The 20,142-nt window shown below is 30.3% G+C and overlaps 1 protein-coding gene across 1 annotated transcript in view; it reads left to right on the top strand.

The window, feature by feature from the left end:
- The first annotated feature begins 4,881 nt into the window (after positions 1–4,881).
- Positions 4,882–20,142, top strand: part of LOC113372437 (tribbles homolog 3-like) — a 32,006-nt gene continuing 16,745 nt past the window's right edge. Inside the window, exons 1-2 of the mRNA XM_026612769.1 lie at positions 4,882–5,045; positions 8,700–9,309. Of these exons, the coding sequence (XP_026468554.1) occupies positions 8,962–9,309 (348 nt within the window). The 5' untranslated portion in view covers positions 4,882–5,045; positions 8,700–8,961. The remainder of the gene's footprint in view (positions 5,046–8,699; positions 9,310–20,142) is intronic.

Here is a 20,142-nt window from a genome sequence, read left to right as displayed (position 1 = left end):
ATTTATATAGAATAGTGCTGATTAGTATTCAGACTTTTTTTAGTAATGCTTTTCTATTTGTTACTTTGGGCTTGTATAAAAGCTCAATTATCCTATGACGTAAGCTTCTCGATATATCAAGTTGTATATCATATTTTTTGCCGCGACGATAATTTATCAAAATGACTTTCGTAATATCGAACTTTTTCAGCACTACCGATTTGTCAATAATAATCGCACATAACGCAATATATGTTACTCCTTATCATTTGACCTGTTAAACATGTGAATGCGGATTTGTGATTGGAATACAAATTTGTTAATCTGAGGTCACTAATTAGTTCGATCACCTGTGAAGATCAGTGTATTGAATTGCATCGAATTTTGCAATTCTATACGCTTGTGTGAACACAGATAAGGAAACATAATATTATGCTTAGTCTGAACTTTGATGAAATTAAATAAATAATATTCAATGGCATTTGGTAAGTCATTATAGGTCATACCATATAGGTGGAATTTCGAAGCAAATCTCTGCGGTATCCTGTTTCCAAAATTCATTGAAGAGTCGCTATGTAAAATTAAAATTTATAAAAAAAACTAAATTAATATATTAGAATATATTAAAAACGAAATCAAATCGTCAAACAGTTTCATCATAAAGGCCAAATTTTAAACTTAAACTTCTATATATTATAAAAAACAATATTTGAATAATGCATGTAAAAGTATGTTACAGCACAAGTCTAACATGGTGGGTATTATACATTGCATAATAAATTCAAATTCAAAATTTAATTAAACATTTAATTACTATCAACGAATGCTTTATTACTATATTTTATTCTCTTCCTTTCCATTCCTCAAAAAATATTAATCGTTTTTTTTATTTTAAACTTTCAAAGTCAATGGCAAATTCAAAAATGTAATGTCAGCAACGCGATAACGAAATGTATAATTTGCAACAATTTTGCAATTAATTTGTTGAAATTTATCAAATAAATATAAACATTTTGCGTAATTTTAATTATATTTTAAAATTTTATTTCTGCGAAATGTCCCACGTGTCATGTGGAGCATTATAATTAAAAGTACAATTTTAAGCATTCAAATTTGTGATATTAGTAATACAGTGAAAACAATACACAAGGTACCTGATGATAAATATCTAAATTAATTTCATTATAACATTAGGACTATTGGGGTTTTACTCTATTGAAACTTATGTACATTTAGTTTTGCATTTTAAGGCGCAATTTGCATTTTAACGCGCTATAAAAGCTTGTGTCTTTGCTAAAAGCGATGTTATCATCTTTTTTCGCGTGGCAATTTGTAGAAAACAGTTATAAGATTACATAGATTGTAAAATCAATAATTTTGAAAAGTGACGAGTATGAAGTATGAAAAATTTAATATTTTTCAATCAAATTTTGAAATAAGTTTTTACTTCGGTTTTTATTCTAAATTTAGGGGGCCTGAAAGCATTCATATACTGTAAGATTGAGATTTCGTGTCGTGGAGTAGTGGTAAAAAACGTGGGCTAGAAATTCTTAGTTCTGTTGGGTTCGATGCCGCCCTTGGTATTTCACTTGAAATAATAAATCTCAATTATGATCATAAGTGAAAATAGCCTTGCGGGGGTAATTCTGAAATAATTAAATTATATATATATATATATATATATATATATCAAAATCGCCACACATAACAATGATTGCTGGATTGCCTCTCATGTCATAGTAGTAAATTTTCAAACAAATGGCTTTTAGGACAAGTGGGTCTAAAAACGTTAAATTTAAAAAAAAAATTTTTTAAAAGAACATAAATTTTGAAATAACATGATTCTTTTTTATCTTCTATTCAAAAAAGATCATATTAGATCAATCGTTTCCTTATTGCTTTATATTGCGCAACCAAATAAGCCTTAGATGACTAAGTTTGTTAGTACACTACGCAATATTCCATTACGCATTTTATTGCAATACTTTGCATAGCCAAACAATTTAATAGATTTTGGTTTTACTTTGCCTGGTCAGTTAAACTACATTTCTTGACCGTGTTAGTTGCCATCGAGTTTAAAATTGTAAGGATGACACAGTCAAATAAAATATTAAGAAGCTAATATCTAAGGTATATTTTATTTTATGTAATTTTTAATAAATGTGTGTATTCTTTATACAACTTATTAAGTATCAAAGCGCTTGCAATTAATGCATAATTTGGTTATTAATACAAAATACATTTTTTGCTAGAATTAAATTAACTAAACCAAAAACCACACTCGTAATCATACGGAATCAATTTTTACCTCTTGTTAAAATATTTTGTTCAACATAATATTTTATATTTCCTATTGGATGTTTATAACTTTATCAATCCTGTTATATTTTTAACTTTATCAAAATTCAAGTGTTTTAAATTTTAGAAAATATTACATAAACTAGTCTATAGAAAAATTATGAACAATTTTTTTTATTAAAAAATTCATTAGTATTCGTTATATTTTGTTTTTAATCTCTTTGCAAATTTGCCGAATTTATTTACACTATTTATTTATTGAGTTTACAGATATTTCTCGATCGTTAATAAAGTTGACTTTTTGCTTAAAATACCAAGATGTAAAAAATTGTTTTCTATAAATAAACAAATGTAGTTCCGAATTATAACATTTGATTGTATATAGGCTGACTCAACTCAACCTTACTCAACCTTTGTTAGCCATACATTCATAAAATGCGCGTGTACACACGTCGTTCAAGAATTCTTCTACCGATTTAAAGGTTCACTCACATTCGTTTATCTCAAAATATTTGTTATAAAAATGATACTCGGAATTAATATTATAAATTTTCCATTTTCTGTTAAGATTATTCAATAAAAGATTAATTTTAGTTCGATGGTTAAATGCATACATGAATTACTTACATTAATTACTGTAGATAGATATTTTTATGTAAAATTTTACGTCTATTGTCGATTTTTTCTGCAGTGAAATTTTAGTTTTAATCTTTTTTTTATCTTATCTTCCTGGCGTATCATTTTACACTTAACTATAATTATTTATGCGATTAATTATGCTTTGATTTTGTATTATTAATATATTATTACATTTTTAAAATAAATAACAATTATGATTGCAATAATTCAATTATTAAAATTTTAAGTTAATATTATATCATTTTATCTGAATTTGATTTATATTCAGATTATTATTTTATCTGAATTATATTTTGAATTAATATACTATTTATATTGTTGGTAATACTTATTAGAAAAAATGGATAACTTTATTCATTTTTTTTATTTATTACGATTTATTATTATTATATTAATAATATATTATTAATTTTTTAGAATAAATAATAATTATTTATTGAAATTGAATTATTAACTTTTTAAATTAATGATATGTAATTTTATCGGAATTTCATTAATGAACGGTTTAAAATCAATTTATAAAGTAGGTAATATTTATTATACAAATATGATGTCTGACATTCGCAACTACAATACATCGAGAAAAAAGTTTTAATATATGACCATGTGTGTTACATCCGTTAAACGAAAAATAGCGTTTACCAGAAATTTTGGCAAAATTTTTTTTGATACATAAAGTTTTTTTTGATAAACTTTTGACTAACTTTTCTAATAAAGTTACAATGGCCTGTGTGAAGTTCTCAGATATTATCGTGGCAATTAACGTGTTAAAAAAGTCGCCATCCCCGATATATATATATCCTATAATAGAAATTCCCTAGTTTTCTTGAAATCTTTGACCTAGAGGAATTATTTTTGGAATAAGTCGGTCAAACATATTTTTAACGATTAAAAATTAAACTAAATTATAGATAAAAAAAAGTTAAAACGTCATACACCCTAAGTCTGTTTTTACACGGTAGATTGGTTCCACAAGAAGCCGTGTAAAAAAAGAAATTGATTTTATACAAAAATGGGTGATCTTAAATCGATCTTATACAAAAATGGTTCCTAATCTCTAAAACCTATTAAAATTAGTGAAAACAAGAATTTTTAAGAACAAGAATTCATGTTTATTTTATTAAATCAAATATATAATGCTTATTTTCACAAGCATAGTAATTAATGATAAAAAAGATATGCACTCTAATATTAAAAGTAATATAAATTAAATGTATGGCAAGTTCAGGAACTAGAAAACTATGTTGTGAACGAAAAGAATAGGTTATTCAATTTTTAAGGTAAAAAATAAAATAAAATAGAATAAGTGATGATCATAAATACAACAACATAGATTTAATTGCTGTCGTCATCAGTTATTCGCTGTATTTTTTGTGATATGAACATACTTCGCAAAAATTAAATTTGACAAAAAAAAATTTAAGTACATAAAATTTCATTTGATAAAATTAAATTTGACAAAAAAATTTAAGTACATAAAATTTCGAATCGTGCTAAATGGAATAAAATCGTGTAAAAAAATTAAAAATATTCAATTTTCAAACCGTGTTATATCAAAACCGTGTATAAACAGACTTAGGTGTAGTTAGTTACTAAGTAAATTTAAATTTATTCGGTGAAGCTTCTGTAAGTCTGGAATGTAAACGCAGCTTATCCTGCTCCGTGCCGGTCGCTTGTATGAGTTTCATGAGGCCATTCCATCGCTAACACATACAGAGTGCCGGTCGCACGTTTTCCTTCGCACTCGTGTCGGCTCCGATGCTCTGTCGCTGCTCCACGCCTACGTTCGTGTAATAGCGTAGCTCGCAGGTTGTGTGATAATGCTCTCCGGCTTTTACCGACAGTATCAAAATGGAGCTCGGCGAGCCAGTGTTGTGTGCGGAGTATCGTATGTAAATTTTGTTCTCGGGCGGTATCCGGCCCAAATAGGAAATTGTCCGTCTGCTTCGTTGAGCGATATTTTGTAAGGATACACACAGTGTGGAATATTTGTTACAGTGATTTGAATGAGTTTTGAAAATTAGTGATTTGAAGTGTTAATTGTGCCACCAATTGAGGAAGCCGGATTAGCTTAAATCGATGGCCAATAATTTTGGGTCGATTCCACCTTAGAACAAAATATTATTAAGGTAGCAATTCTTATTTTTAATATTTTTGAAAATATTAACCAATTATTTGTTATTCGCCATGTCAGTCACTGCGCCTGACAAAGTTTTACATGAGCCATAAATCTCACATACAAATTTTTTAAAAGGCCACGTTTTACACTAAAAAACAGTTTTAATATAGGGCCACATCAGTCATATATGTGTGAAATAAAAAATAGTTTTGTGGTATCATTGAGAACACCAGAAAATCAATGTTTTTCTTTCCCTCCCTTGTAGTTTTTCCTATTCCTAATTTGTTATCATTAATCACTTTTTTCATTTTTATGAGTGTTTTTTCCAAATTTGTGCTTTCATGCTTTTTGGTCCTGTGCTTCAGCTTTCAGTTTCCTGTATTTCTTTTTGAAAATATCAACTAATTATTTGTTATTCGCCATGGCAGTCACATGTGCCTGACACTAAAAAGTTTTACATGAGCCATAAATATCACATACAAATTTTTCAAAAGGCCACGTTTTACACTAAAAAACAGTTTTAATATAGGGCCACATCAGTCGTATATGTGTGACATAAAAAATAGTTTTGTGGTATCTATCATTTTGGGTCGATTCCATCTTGGAACAAAATATTATTAAGATAGCAATTTTTAGTTTTAATATTTTTGAAAATATCAACCAATTATTTGTTATTCGCCATGGCAGTCACATGTGCCTGACAAAGTTTTACATGAGCCATAAACCTGACATACAAATTTGTTAGAAGGCCACGTTTTACCCTAAAAAACCGTTTTAATATAGGGCCACATCAGTCATATATGTGTGACATAAAAAATAGTTTTGTGGTATCGATCATTTTGGGTCGATTCCACCTTAGAACAAAATATTATTAAGGTAGCAATTTTTAGTTTTAATATTTTTGAAAATATCAACTAATTATTTGCTATTCGCCATGGCAGTCACATGTGCCTGACATTAAAAAGTTTTACATGAGCCATAAATCTGACATACAAATTTGTTAGAAGGCCACGTTTTACACTAAAAAACAGTTTTAATATAGGGCCACATCAGTGTGACATAAAAAATAGTTTTGTGGTATCTATCATTTTGGGTCGATTTCACATTGGAACAAACTATTATTAATGTAGCAATTTTTATTTTAAATGTTATTGAAAATATCAACCAATTCTTTGTGCAACACATTAATTGTCTTGTCAGTCATATTTGTCTGACGCAAAGAAGTTCTACATAAGCCATGTCAGATATATATGTCTAACATACGGATTTAGTAAAAGGCCACGTTTCAAACTAAAAAAAAAATTTAATAATATTTGGCATACTTGTCAGAATCGGCCCATAAGTTTCCTTAATATATTTTTAACTAAATTATCTAATCTAATTTATCTAGTTACCATGGCTCATGTGATTTTTTTCTTTTATTATAGTGGCGGTTAACGTGCTAAATATAATTTTATATTCGATATTTTATTAAAATGAATATTAATTCTATTGTATAAATTCGAGTTTTGAAACTCGTCATTTAATTACCGGTACTATGTGGTCATTCAGTACCAGAGCAGTGCTGTATTGTAATATTTCTCAATAATTTCCTATGGCCTTGGCCGTGTATGTCGAAACTCCGCGAAGACCTTACGTCAGTCTTCTGACTTGTAAACTTGCCACCTTCTTGTTTCTTTTAAGATCTGCAATAAACGATATTTAGAATTACCGGTTCATGAATGGTTTACGCAATTTAAATGACCAGGCCTTTTTAATTGGAACTCCTTTTGGCATAAAATATTCTATAAACACGTTTTCATGAGCCTGGCATTGGCTGTGAAGGTTCGTTTGGCTGAAATTTTTATATTTAGGCAGATCGAATAACTTTGATCACAGTCGGTTTAGGTGTATTTGTTTTTTCTTCTGTATTGGTATATTTTTTTATCACTTGGCACTTACGTGTGGAATATGATTTTCATGGCCTCAGTAGCCAAACATAGTTATACTTGTTAAATACACATTCTTCATTATATGAACAGATTTTATACTGCTACGTTTTGTAAGAGTTTTACCGACTGACGTAGACCGGCTACGCCGTTACGCGCATATTTCCTTCTACGTCATTAATATATAATATAAGAATTTCATGTAGATTTTCGAGGGGTTTTGTGTAATGCTTTAATCTATCTTTAGACAGATTTCTGCTTAGTCAACTCGCTCGTTAAATAAGCATATTTCATTGTCATAAGATTCTAAAAATAGTACGCCTAAATTTAGTTAGGAAATATTTGTAAATTTTATACGGCGCGTTAAAATAGCATCCGCAAATCGCAATATACTTTATTAAAAATAATAAGGGGCTTAATCATATAAACATATTTTCAACCACATTGCGCCTCACATTTGTTCTCTAAATTTAGAAATAAGCTTCGAACAATTAAGTTATTCCTTGTGCAATATAAACTTACACATTACTTCAAAATGAGTGATTAGTAAAGACCAACCATTCTATTGCTTTGTTGTTGACGACGCAATACTTTTCTAAAGCTTGATTGCGTATATGTTCACATGACATTGAATATATTACCTGAATGCTTTTTGACGAGTTTTACAAACTAATTTATGATTTTATCATGTTAAATAATATCTTATAGGGCTCAGTAAGTATAGTTTCAAGCACATCTTCACTATTTGTTTTGTATTATAATTTTTACACAAAACTTTTGTGTTGAAATCTATATTTAAATAGCTGTTTTAAACAACTAGATTATTTGCAGAATCTGTTGATCTAAAATATTTTCAAAAAATTGCTTGAAATCCTTGAGGATTAATTTAATTACTTTTTCTAAAAATACTTGTCGAATGATCTTTTGTACTTGTGATGAGTGTTTGCGATGATAAATAAATACCATTCACTAGAAGCCAAATGTTTCAAAATTCTCCGCAATTAGTCAGTCTACAAAATGAATCATTTTGTAGAATGCATGAGATATTTTGTTGTATTTTTACGTAATTATTTATAGAACTATATATTGTGTACATATTTAAATTAGTTAGCACAGAGCCAATTGATCAGTACATTTAAAAGAGTCTTTGTGTTGAAATAGCTAAGCATTGGAATTGCATATACGTTCAAAGTTTTATGTACAAAATTATTTAATCTGCAAATTGTTAATTATTATCGTTCATTTAGTTCTTAAATATATATATATATATATATATATATATATATATATATATATATATATATAGTTATAATAAAATATCGATTTATGTCATGATATAGTGACCTGCAACATACTTTTGTCAAAACAAAGAGCTATAAAATTAATCGTGATTTCATGATAGCCTAATATTTACGAGACTTTTATTGAATGCTTTGCTTTATTGGAGGTTTGTTGATTATAGTTTAGCAGAAATATTTTTGTTAAAATACAATTTGCCTTACTTATAGGATATTGTTATATTTTTAGAGTCGCCAGACAATAATGCACTTTAGCTCATGCATATTGTTCTGTCTCGCAATGTACTTGCAAGCACTAAATAAAATACTATATCATCGTTTCTTATCAACGGGAACACATAGTACAATGCCCCCTTGCATCGACAACAAAGGTTCACTCTATAAATCTAGATCAAACTGTTAATTCAATTTATAACTAGTTTTCTTCTATATTTTCAGATACCAGAAGTTGAAGTACATGAACTCATCTTCATGGCACATATGTTCGAATTACGGACCAAATAGTTAAGAAAATTTCTGTGATATTTATAGTTATATCATTTAATCTCATCGCTGTAATTAGTTTTGTGGTGTGTGGTATACCGTAGCGAATGTGTAGTTCGTATTTAGTATCAACGGTGTTTTCCATAAATTGATGTTAAGGACAAAACGTTAAATCGGTGTTTAATTAATTAAATAGTGTAAAGACGCGTTTATTATAATGGAAGATTCGCCAGGCGTCGAACGTCAACCGCGCGTTATTCAAGTGACAACTAAACCAGACGCGCCTCGTGCTCAGTCGGTCCAGCCTGTAGCAGTTGTATCGCGGACGCCGCGACCAGATGCCTTGGGTGCAGGCGAAAGGTCGGCACCCGCGGTTCCTGTCGGTAGTCCAGGATCGCCGACCGACGACGCTCAGCCGAGCGTCTCGGCAACCGCGATTGTTAACCCTTGTTCATCGTCTTCGCCACTAATTCTTGCGGAAAGGTTCTTGGTTTTGGAAACTCTAGAAGGCAGTACACTTAGAAGGTGCATTAACCTGGACACGCAGCAAGAGATGGTCTGCAAGGTAAGCAATCAATTTTAGATTCATATATTTTATAATACCGATTAATAATTTTGAAACTTGCTCAAAATATATTATTATTAATAAGTCATTCAACTTTTGTCGTAACCTTTCTCAGGCACTTTTGGTTTTTGCTATTTCTTTGCGCGTTGAAAATTGTATATAATTGATATTCAAGTCCACTCAGCAATAAATTGATGTATTCATGATATCTATCTCACACTACATTACGAAATATGTACTCACTTTTAAATTCGAAGGGTTCACTGCCCCTAAGCACACAAGGATATTATGTCAATACAAAATATCCCTATGATATAAACCTGAATGTTCAGGAAACAAGTTAAGGAATTAAATGCGTTCGTAACAAATTGTGAAATAAATTAAAACACGGAAGAAAAATTTAACTTCGCAAGCGAACAACAAAATCACGAACGAACTTTGGAATTCTTTGATCAAGGTCGACCTTTGAATTAATTTTGCGTTTCAAGATACATATTATAAATTAGAAATGGAAATTTTTCTTACCATCTGTTAGTCCATATGGTAATTCACTCTTTGGTTCCCCGAAAGTAATAAGAGAGGTCTTATTAAACTTGCATTGAAAATATTCAATGTTACTGCGCCCAGCCCGCTTGACCGGTCTGGAAATTCTTTCTATCTCGTGGCTAAGATCGCGGCATCTTGAGATTCTCACGACGACGCCCTGGAATAAATTTTTCCTCTATGGTCTGCTACTGTGGGAAATGAATATAAAGCATTGTTAATTCTTCCTTCAAGGAGTAATCGACCTTTGATGAAATCATCTGCATAATCGAATCGTGTGACGAAAGTCACCTGATGTTTAAAGTCTTAAGGACATTGTTGTAAAACCGTAACCAATTTTTTTTATTTTACTGTAAATATTTTCGAAATTATTTTCACAGTCAGTTTTGTAATTTATTTTTTTAAAGAGTAATATATTAGAAATTTAAGATTAGAGAAAAAAACTTAAGCTATTATAAAAACTTGCAAAAACAAAGTTTTCAGTTTGTTTTCTGTGTATTTTGAACAACCAATGAACATAAAAACATGTTAAGTCATTTATTTTGAAAATAAACATATTATCAGGTGCATATGTGATACCAATATTTATATATATATATGGTCATCCCTGTGATCTTGGTTGTAACTTGATATTTCTTTGTCTCGCGCTGCCAGCTGACGCCGTAGATCTTTTTTTGCATTCTCTTATTTTTTTGCTTTATTCATGCGATGCGTCAGATATAAGTGACGTCAATACTTTGTTTTTGTGTGTTTTAAATTCATTTTGTATAATTTTATTTTTTTGGTCGCGTTTCCGCGTTTATAGGGACTGTGACAATATTTAATATAAATTATGATGAACAAGAAAAAAATACAAAACTGATCGATCTATAATAATGTTTTATTTCATAATATATGGCCACATAATTTATGAAATTTTGAATATTATTTATTTATTATATTGACGACAACTCATTAATTTATTTTTCCATTCTTAATACCAAATACGGATGTTATGTTAGTTTGCAATACCTTGTGCAATTCTAAATATAATTGTTATATTTATGACGCATAATCTGGTCTAATGTTTTGCAATTCGCAAATGTCTAATCTACATAGACGTGTGGCATTATGACTATTTGTTTCTATTTATTCGCACTTGTTTGGTCTTGGCGGCTTATGCTATTCGTTATACAAAACTGGGTCGTATAGTTTCTATTCGATAATATTACAAAATATTTAATGTACTTGTAACAATAAAATTTGTTGGCCGTAAAGTAAACCTAAAATGTTTAATTAATTGTACTTATAGGACATCTATATTATTCGGTTCTTGTTTTACAATAGTTTGAGTAATACCGTAATAAGGGTTGTTTAGGATAACCAAATTAAAAAATACCTAACATAAAGAACTCTATAAATTTTATAAGAAGTGTGAATTTGCATTGATATTAAAAGTAATCAAAAATTAATAAATTTTATTTTAATATTGTATTGGATATTTAAATATATTTTTTATTTGATTGTTAAAAAAATTGCACCTAACCAAAAATGTATTTATATTTTCATGTATCTCATAAAACGTTGGCAGAACACATGAGAACAAAAGCCATGAGGTATTCTCAAAATTGTTTAAATAATTCCTGAGAATCAATAAATGCATTTTATTCTAGTATTATATAAATATGTTTGTACCCCTTTCATACCCCTTTCGGCATGACATAAATATGAATGTTTTGAACTTCAAACCAGTTTTACCAAATTGACAAACTTTATCCAATAGATAACTAGGATATCTGAAACACTCGGCCAAAATACCTGAAATAATTTTATTATTATCAAGTTTAGAGTGTATAAAAAGAATGTGGCACTTATAAGATTCCTGTATTAAATGTTCGCGGAAACGAATGAGAACAAAAGCGCTTTAGAACAAGTTGAAAGTAGCTTCCATTCAGAATGGTCATCGGCCTGTTCATAATACATCAAAAGCATTTACGACAATACTCTTCATTTATGGGACTTGTATGTGCAATGAAGTTTACATAGGACAAAGAAAACAACAATAGAGAACAAGTTTTACCTTGACTATTATTATGATACACGAAACTGGTTTGTCTTCGTGCGGTGAACTAGGTGCGCAAAAGCTTCGCGGAAGAGAAAGAAGATTCCCCTGGCGTTGACGAGCACAATCGGCTTTTATTTTGAGCATTTAAATACAACGAATTACCAGTTCTTTTGTCGAATAAGTACTTTCTCCGTATTCTTGTTTTTTATCGTTTTATTTTACATTTAAAACTTATTGTATATGCGACTATAAAAATAAGTGAGAACTTTTCTTGCACTGGGGCTGCAACTTTTATCGTATTCTAGTAACAATCAAACTTGATCTAGTGTATTGTAAATATTTTATGTCTGCAATGCAGATGTTCACGCTTGTCATAAAACTTTACATAGTAATATTTATTTAACGATTTTACGTTCGATTTTATTTAATAACGTAGCCTGACATATATAAAATTATATTACGCTAAGGATTTTGTTTGCAAAATGAGCCGAAATATGCACAATTATTGCGCATAGTTGTAAACTTATTACAAGAGATTAGAGAATTTTGGTATGACCTTTGTAGGGAAAAGAATTTAAATGCACAATTTAAATAGTTAAAGTTCCACAGATAATCTATGTATACCATAAAAATAGGAGATTTAATAGCACAGGTATTCAATAATATTGGTTTTGAATGTATCAATATATATTTTGGGTATTACTACGGCAGGTAGTTTTCAATAAAATATGGAAAAGGTTTTCAAACATTTTAGTAAATTATAAAATCAATTATCAGATTCTTGTTTGTACTAAATAAAAAGCAAATGCGTTGGTAAAGTTAGAATAAATTATTTATACTCCGATGCTATATTAAAACACAACCAATGCAAATAGTAAATAAAAAAATATAGTTATTTTTTTTAAAACCGATAATTCCGCAAGCTTTTGTAAAATCTTGATGATAATTTTCTTGGTTATTTAAATGAAACCCTTTAAATTTTAAATTCCATGCTTTTTAACCAGGCATTTTCTAGTATTTAAAACTGCGCGTCTTAAAGGATTGTCAAAATACCTGAGATAAGATTTGTAGAAGATTAGTACCAGTGGTTTAACTTAACACGTTATAGAAACGCAAGGATTAGTATTGGGATAAAGTTAAATTTTCCAGTTATGTAAAAAGTATTCTGTCTAATTGTACACGTGTTGTAATATTGAAATCATTCTAAAAATAATTATAATTTAGATTCTTGTATTTATTTGCCTTTTGTGATGAGTATGCCAATTCTCATTACATATGAAATGTCGTAGCAGTTATTGCTTGTATGATTTATTAAGCTTAAACCTTGCGGATTGAACTTAAATTTATAGTGATTCATACGGAGTAAATTAATGTATATAAGACACTCGATCATTATCAAAGCCTTCATTTCAATAAGATTTTCATTTATTACATTATTTGACAAATTCTAGTTACTTTTTCATATCTTGGGGTCGTTTTATAATCAAATTAAAAACAATGGATATATATATATATATATATATATATATACAAGGTTGAAGTGTAAAGTATCTGGGTCAAAACATTTAGGTTGTATGGTAATATTCAATATACGATACTATCGCAGAAGGCTTCCTAATTGTCTAGTACACTAATCGCTGTATAGGTTAGATACAATGGATTAAGTAACATTACATCGACTCAATCAGAAAATGGTTTTCTCAAGATAAATATCAATTACATAATGTCCTTCATCAACGGGCAATACTTTGCAAATATTTCTGTTCATTTATAATCATGCTTCTTTAATCTTATTGCGAAATCAGTAGACTTGCCATTAGAAATCAATTAGATGTATGGAAAATACAAATATTATTCACTGTTTTGAGATGTATTTTTGCTTCTTAGGTGTAGCTTATTATTCTCATTTACTATAAACGTTCCTAGAATGAAATATTTACGAATTGCTAGATGTATATTTTTACAATATTGCTTCTTACAATATATAAGTTTACTTGAGTATCTTTTTTCAGCATTTTTCCCAATCTTTTTCTAGTATTGGTTATGTATATATATATATATATATATATATATATATATATATATATATACTTATTTTCTCATTTACTAGAAACGTTCCTAAATAAATATTTACGAATTGCTATATTGTACATTTTTACTATATTGCTTCTTACAATATATAAGTTTACTTGAGTATGTTTTTCCAGCATTTTTCCCAATCTTTTTCTAGTATCGGTTATGTAATATATGTATGTATGTATGTATGTATAATATAATAAATATTAGTCTGGCCGAAGGCAGGATCATGGTATGAGAACTCCAGAAAATCAATGTTTTCCTTTCCTTGTAGTTTTTCCTATTCCTAATTTGGTATCATTAATCACTTTTTTTCATTTTTATGATTGTTTTTTTTCCAAATTTGTGCTTTCATGCTTTTTGGTCCTGTGCTTTCAGTTTCCTGTATTTTCTCTTCTCGCGCAAGTCATCAAACATCTTCATTCTTCTTCGAATTTTTTTCAGTCCTTCTATTTTACCTTCGACGACGTCATGAAGGAGGCATTCTTTTTACAGAATGGATCCAATCCAGTTTACCTTCCTTTCAGAACCGTGCTCAGTAGAGTTCTTTCTTCGCCCACTCTTCTCAGGATTTCTACATTTGTTATCTTGTCCACTTTATTTTCTCCATTCGCCTCCAGCAAAAAACGTATAAAATAGATTGCAAATATCATTTTTGTACATATTAGTAGCCAAATTGTTAGGGCATGGATTTTCAAAATTTGAGTATTCCATTACCGATTGAATAAACTAAAGCGAATATTTTATGTTTCGTAATTTTTATCAAACTGCTATGTAATTAGTTCAATGAGTCTCCTATTCAGAATTCTCCTGTGTGCGTTTACACCTATGCGAAGGTGTATACACGTGTAAGTTGTATGCATAGCTGGCGTCTGGCGGTGCGACCACTGCCCTCGACACGATAACGCAATAAATATGACACACTGCCGCAATACTTATTACCTATACATAAAACAACATTGTAATAATGTGCGATATGGATCACAAGAGAACGCTTAACCAATATTACAGGTGCGGACGAAAGCGATCATGTTTGAACGAATATATTTTTCTAAAATTATTTGAATTTTTACTTCTTTATAATAAAAGCGTTCACGTTCGCGAACGTGTTAATGGACATTAAGGGGCTGATTCTGCCGTAAAATAGACCAATGTTATGGCAAGGCTATGTTACGTAGTAGTTTTCATATAAAGTGGTACTATAAACAATCAAAATCCTATGTGGTTGCTGTGCAGATTGCACAGTACTGCAGTCATTTGTTTTAGATAGAAAACCTAACCTAAAAACGCATGATCGTCAAAAATAACAATATCATAACTGGATCTTTGAGATTTGGTTTGATAACATATGAGTGAAGTTGTATTTTATGAATAAAACGCCTGATCGCGCAGTAAATACATGGCGTTTTTACAGTATTTAGTAGCACTTTGTATAAAATCTGGAACGTAACATTGTCTTGCCATAAATTGGTTTAAATTATTTTAATTTTCTTGGCTTTTAAAGTGTTACAATTTCTCTGAGAATAATATATTACTACTCACGCAATACAGCTTGATTTGGCATTAAGATTTGTTAAATCAGAATGTACATTACAAAACCATTCTATCATATAGGTTTCTAATTCTTTTGAAGTTAAGTTTAGTGTTACTTAACCAAACATTTATTACTCTGCACCTTTAACGCAGCAGATGCAGAGCGTGCACGCCCGTGTGCGCCTTGCGCTGACATATAACGACCCAAGATATATTTATTCATTCAAGTCATTTAATTTGCAATATGTATACCGGTGCTGCAAACGCTCTTGGGCTCTTAGGCCACGTCGTTGTCTGAACAACAATTGCTCTCGATCTGCGTGAGGCAACGCACCCGCACACGGCGAATGAATAAAGTGAATAAAAAATCGTACAAAAAAGTGCGACGTTTAAAGAGAACTACTGCGGGATCACTAATTACCTGCTTGCACCGGTTGGCGGATATCGAAGAATATAGAAATAATTTCAGGATTTTCAACAAGTTAACTAAAATTACTTTTCTAATAATTAAAGCTGATGTGTGTATGACAACTTGGTCCTACTGCCCAATCAACAAAGTTATAAATATATAGAGTATCCCAGAAGTCAACGTGATAGTATTGACCGTACAAGTAACATTAATGAAATAATTAATCATCTTGACCTAGATTAGATTTATTGGAATAAAATTCATGTAGGAAAATGAAGAGATCAACTGTCTAGAATTTGCCCAACCAATAAATACGTCTTCAGATATATTGGACTTGAATCACTAATGTTTGTGTATAATTGTTCTATCTATCTAATATTCTCTATTCTTTAACTCTTTACTTCTTTTTATTTCGAATATTTTCTCTACATTGTCTCCTTCATATATCTCTTGTCTGCTTAATCAAAGCAAGGTGCGAATCGTTCAAAAAGGTCACATGACGCTCGATTTGGTACGCGGACATGCCCCGAAGATTTGTTGCACCAGGGCGAGCTTTTCGAAACGTTTGTAATTTATTGCGCGCTAGAAGAATGTATTGCAAATAATATGTAACTCGATAGAAAACTGGATCACAATTTCCCAAAAGGTTATATGTCTATATCGCATGAATAATGTAGAATTGTGGAATCGATAGTTCAGTGATAAATTGCAGTACGAGTAAACTGTCTGTGAGTAAATGATGGAAGGAAGTAATATTGAAATCGTCGATGTCATATAAGAGTATGTAATTTTGCACAAAGTTTCAAGATACGCATTTCTACGTTTATGTTTCCAATTTGATAAAAATGATTGAGCAGTAGAGTAATGACTTATCAGCAATGCTAGCCATATATCAATGGCACAAATAAAGAAGAGAAACAAACAACGATTCGCAAATAGCGATCAACACTTCTAGTCGAGATATCGGCTGAGTTCTCCATGAATGGCGCGGAGTAGAATATAGAGACCCTGACATACTGAGCCGGTCGGTCTGGCCGCGAACGGGCCACGCGGTTTTGCGAAAAACGGGGACGGCGGGAGGGAACACCATGCATAACACAAATCTACCGGCAATTCCACTCGCAATTAAACCTGATCTCTCGAACGAGCTATTTCACCTCGCAACAGATAATAATGTTGTGTATTATGCATTTGCGAAACTTTGTCTTAATTGATCGCGAGCATTTATATGCATTCGGCGGAGCTGTTTGGACTCGAGCTGTCACGCACTGGATTAGATTGGTTCAATTCGCTCGCGAGATACGAACGATTGTAATATAATTATTTAGACATATGCATTATTTTGGAAATGAATAATACTATTTATTCGTCAATATTTTTCACATGTTTTAGATAATTTTCTGGACAACACTTATCACTTTAATTGACCCTTGGAATAAAGACATAAACTTATGAGTCTATTTGATAACTTAAATTTTAGTGACGAAATTTATTACAATCTGTTTAAATTTAACTTTAAATATATAACATTGTTTTTATGAATACATTTTATTATATTTATATCATAAATAAGAGTAGCGAGAAATCTGTGAAAATAACAACTTCTTAATACAATTTTGAGCATAATTCATTTATTCAAACTGCTGAAATAATCGTTAGCCGTTCATTCTAAATTTAGTAATAACAACATTGCAAATTCGCTCAACTCTATAATTGCTTAATCGACACAAAGCATCGGCCATCAATTTAGAGGCGGCCATGAATAAAACACTTTGATACATTTTTTTATACGAATTTTGATTCGGTCTTATTAAGCGTGTAAAGTAGTAATTGTTAGTTCTGTTCGATTGAAAGATTTATGTTGATACATGGACGAACACATCACTGTTTCATGTACCAATTACATTGCGAAATCAGTCCTTCATTGAGGCCAAACCGCTCGTTGATTATAAAGAGTGTAAAGGTTAAGTTTCGTCATATGCCATAATCAGTATACATATTTAGATCGAGAGTAAATAAGTATTAATAAAGAAATTATATTAATTTTGATAAAGTTCAATTAAGAATTGTTTTGCTATTGCTAATATGATATTATATTTGCCACGATAAATATTGCAAAAGTGATTTTGAAATTGCATAAGAAACGGTTCATTTTATTATAAATTTTCTTGTACTGAAAAACATAAAATTGAAAAATAATGTTGCAACCCATGTGTTTCTAGCATATTGTAGAATTAAATTACTAATTGATTTGGGATTTCAAAATTTTTACTAATTTCAATTTTACATAAATATTTAATTAAATGGTATTTTAAATTTTCAAGCAACACCGCAATCTCGACAAGCATGAATTGAATCAAAGAAGATCTACAGTACGTGTTTTTGCCTGTCATCTCGTTGTCAACAGAAGTTCAATGATAAATTAACTGAAAATCGTCCGTAGTTCCTGTCCTTTGTGTCTTAATGACAAATAGTGTTAATAAAACAGTTGCGACATCGTAATCACATTTATGTGAACTTACGTATAGCCATGAGAGGCAATGAATAGACCTTATGTCGTCATGGTAAAGATTTTTGAAATGATATCGTATCAATTGATGATAAGATATTATTATTAGACTTACGTATAAAGAAGATTTTTGTCAAAATTTGATGTTGTTTTTGCATCACAAATACAAAATTGCGCTCTAATTATGTATTTGTAGCTTTAAATGTGCCAATTCCATCTGAATATAAACAATTTCAGATTAGGTTGGCACTTGCAAAGACTATTAAGCAAAAAGGAGCATTTATATGTGGCGTGCTTTGCAGTGGGTGCACTATTCAAATACTTTATACTAGAAATATTTTTCATGGAAAAACAACGTTTGCCGGGTCAGCTAGTTTTGTATAAAACTGTTGAATGAATTAATTACCTACGTACGTGGTAATCATATGAATTTTATGAATGAGAACTCTATTAATGTTTCGTTTATAAAATGCCCATCGTTAACTATACTATAATCGCTTAATTCGTGTATTAAGAAATATATTAGTTAATTACCATTGTTCAAAGTATATTTATATAGGTAGTACATTTCGCGAATTGTGTGAACAATGTCACCGAGTTTTTTTTGTTCGTAATCGGGTATTACAGCGTTCAGATAATAGAGGTCGACCGTAATTGTCAAAATATATCGTCGTGGGTTGCCGTGACATGTATTTCTGAAGTTCACCTTGAATTGGAACCATGATGTAGAGTTTTTTTGTTTCAAGTGCTGACAGCCTCGTTCGGTACCCTCTTTGTCTTTTAAGCGTGACATAATGTAGTTTTTTTTAGAGGTGTGACAAAACTGTATTGGGATAGGTAGATAGAATCGGAAATTATTTGTATTAAAAGAATATTTTGCTGTTGAAGTTGAGAAAATTGTGCTTCATTTTGAGAAGCGCTGTACAAAGATTAGAAGGTTTCTTATCCTTCAAAGTTTATTAACTAATCCTAGAGCTGAATCGTATAAAATCAAGTTCCGGCGTAGTCGGCGCAATACTCACGTCATTGGCCAAACTTCCGTTCAGGTTTCCGAAAGGCTCATAATTGCATTGCGATATTCTATATGCAATAACACTTTGGAAATACTCAACAGTGGTTAACAAATCCACATATATTATGATATGCTTGCCTGTTTTTCTGGTAGTATTATGTTAATAGATAGATTTCTGTGACAGACAATAGACGTTTAGTAATACATTTTACGACGAGTATTACTGTCTAAAATGTCATTAGCCAATTGGCATTTAACAAAGTATATTTAAATTTTACTAACATGGGCTGAGCATTGAGTGATTTCATCAACAACCTACAATATTTCGAGTTTTGATCAATTGCGCACAGTATGTTTTTTGTTAATAAACGAGTTATGTGCTTTGATGATATCAATTTTTTAATTTGTGTCCGAATTCTCAAACGCATTCGATTTAGTTCGCTTTGCTTCAATGATATACTTCACTTCGGTATGTTTACGTTTGATATTTAATATAACATATTTTATTACATTTCCTTTGCTTTCGGCCCGAATAGATTTATCATGATATAGCAGGTGTAGCTTAAACTCAAACTTACTGTACCGAGTATGGAGATAATGTAACAATGCTCTTCCGTTTTGCTTACTGTTTGCACATTTTGTGTATAAATTTACATTGCATATTATGAAATAGCTGTAAATATCCATAAACATATAAACAAAATACT

The sequence above is a fragment of the Ctenocephalides felis genome, unplaced genomic scaffold (genome assembly GCF_003426905.1).
Source record: "Ctenocephalides felis isolate EL2017-DRISC unplaced genomic scaffold, ASM342690v1 CF-g0.4_SCAFFOLD_01604, whole genome shotgun sequence".
NCBI lineage: Eukaryota > Metazoa > Arthropoda > Insecta > Siphonaptera > Pulicidae > Ctenocephalides > Ctenocephalides felis.
Note: the sequence above shows the minus strand (reverse complement) of the source record. Positions and strands in the feature narration are given on the sequence as shown.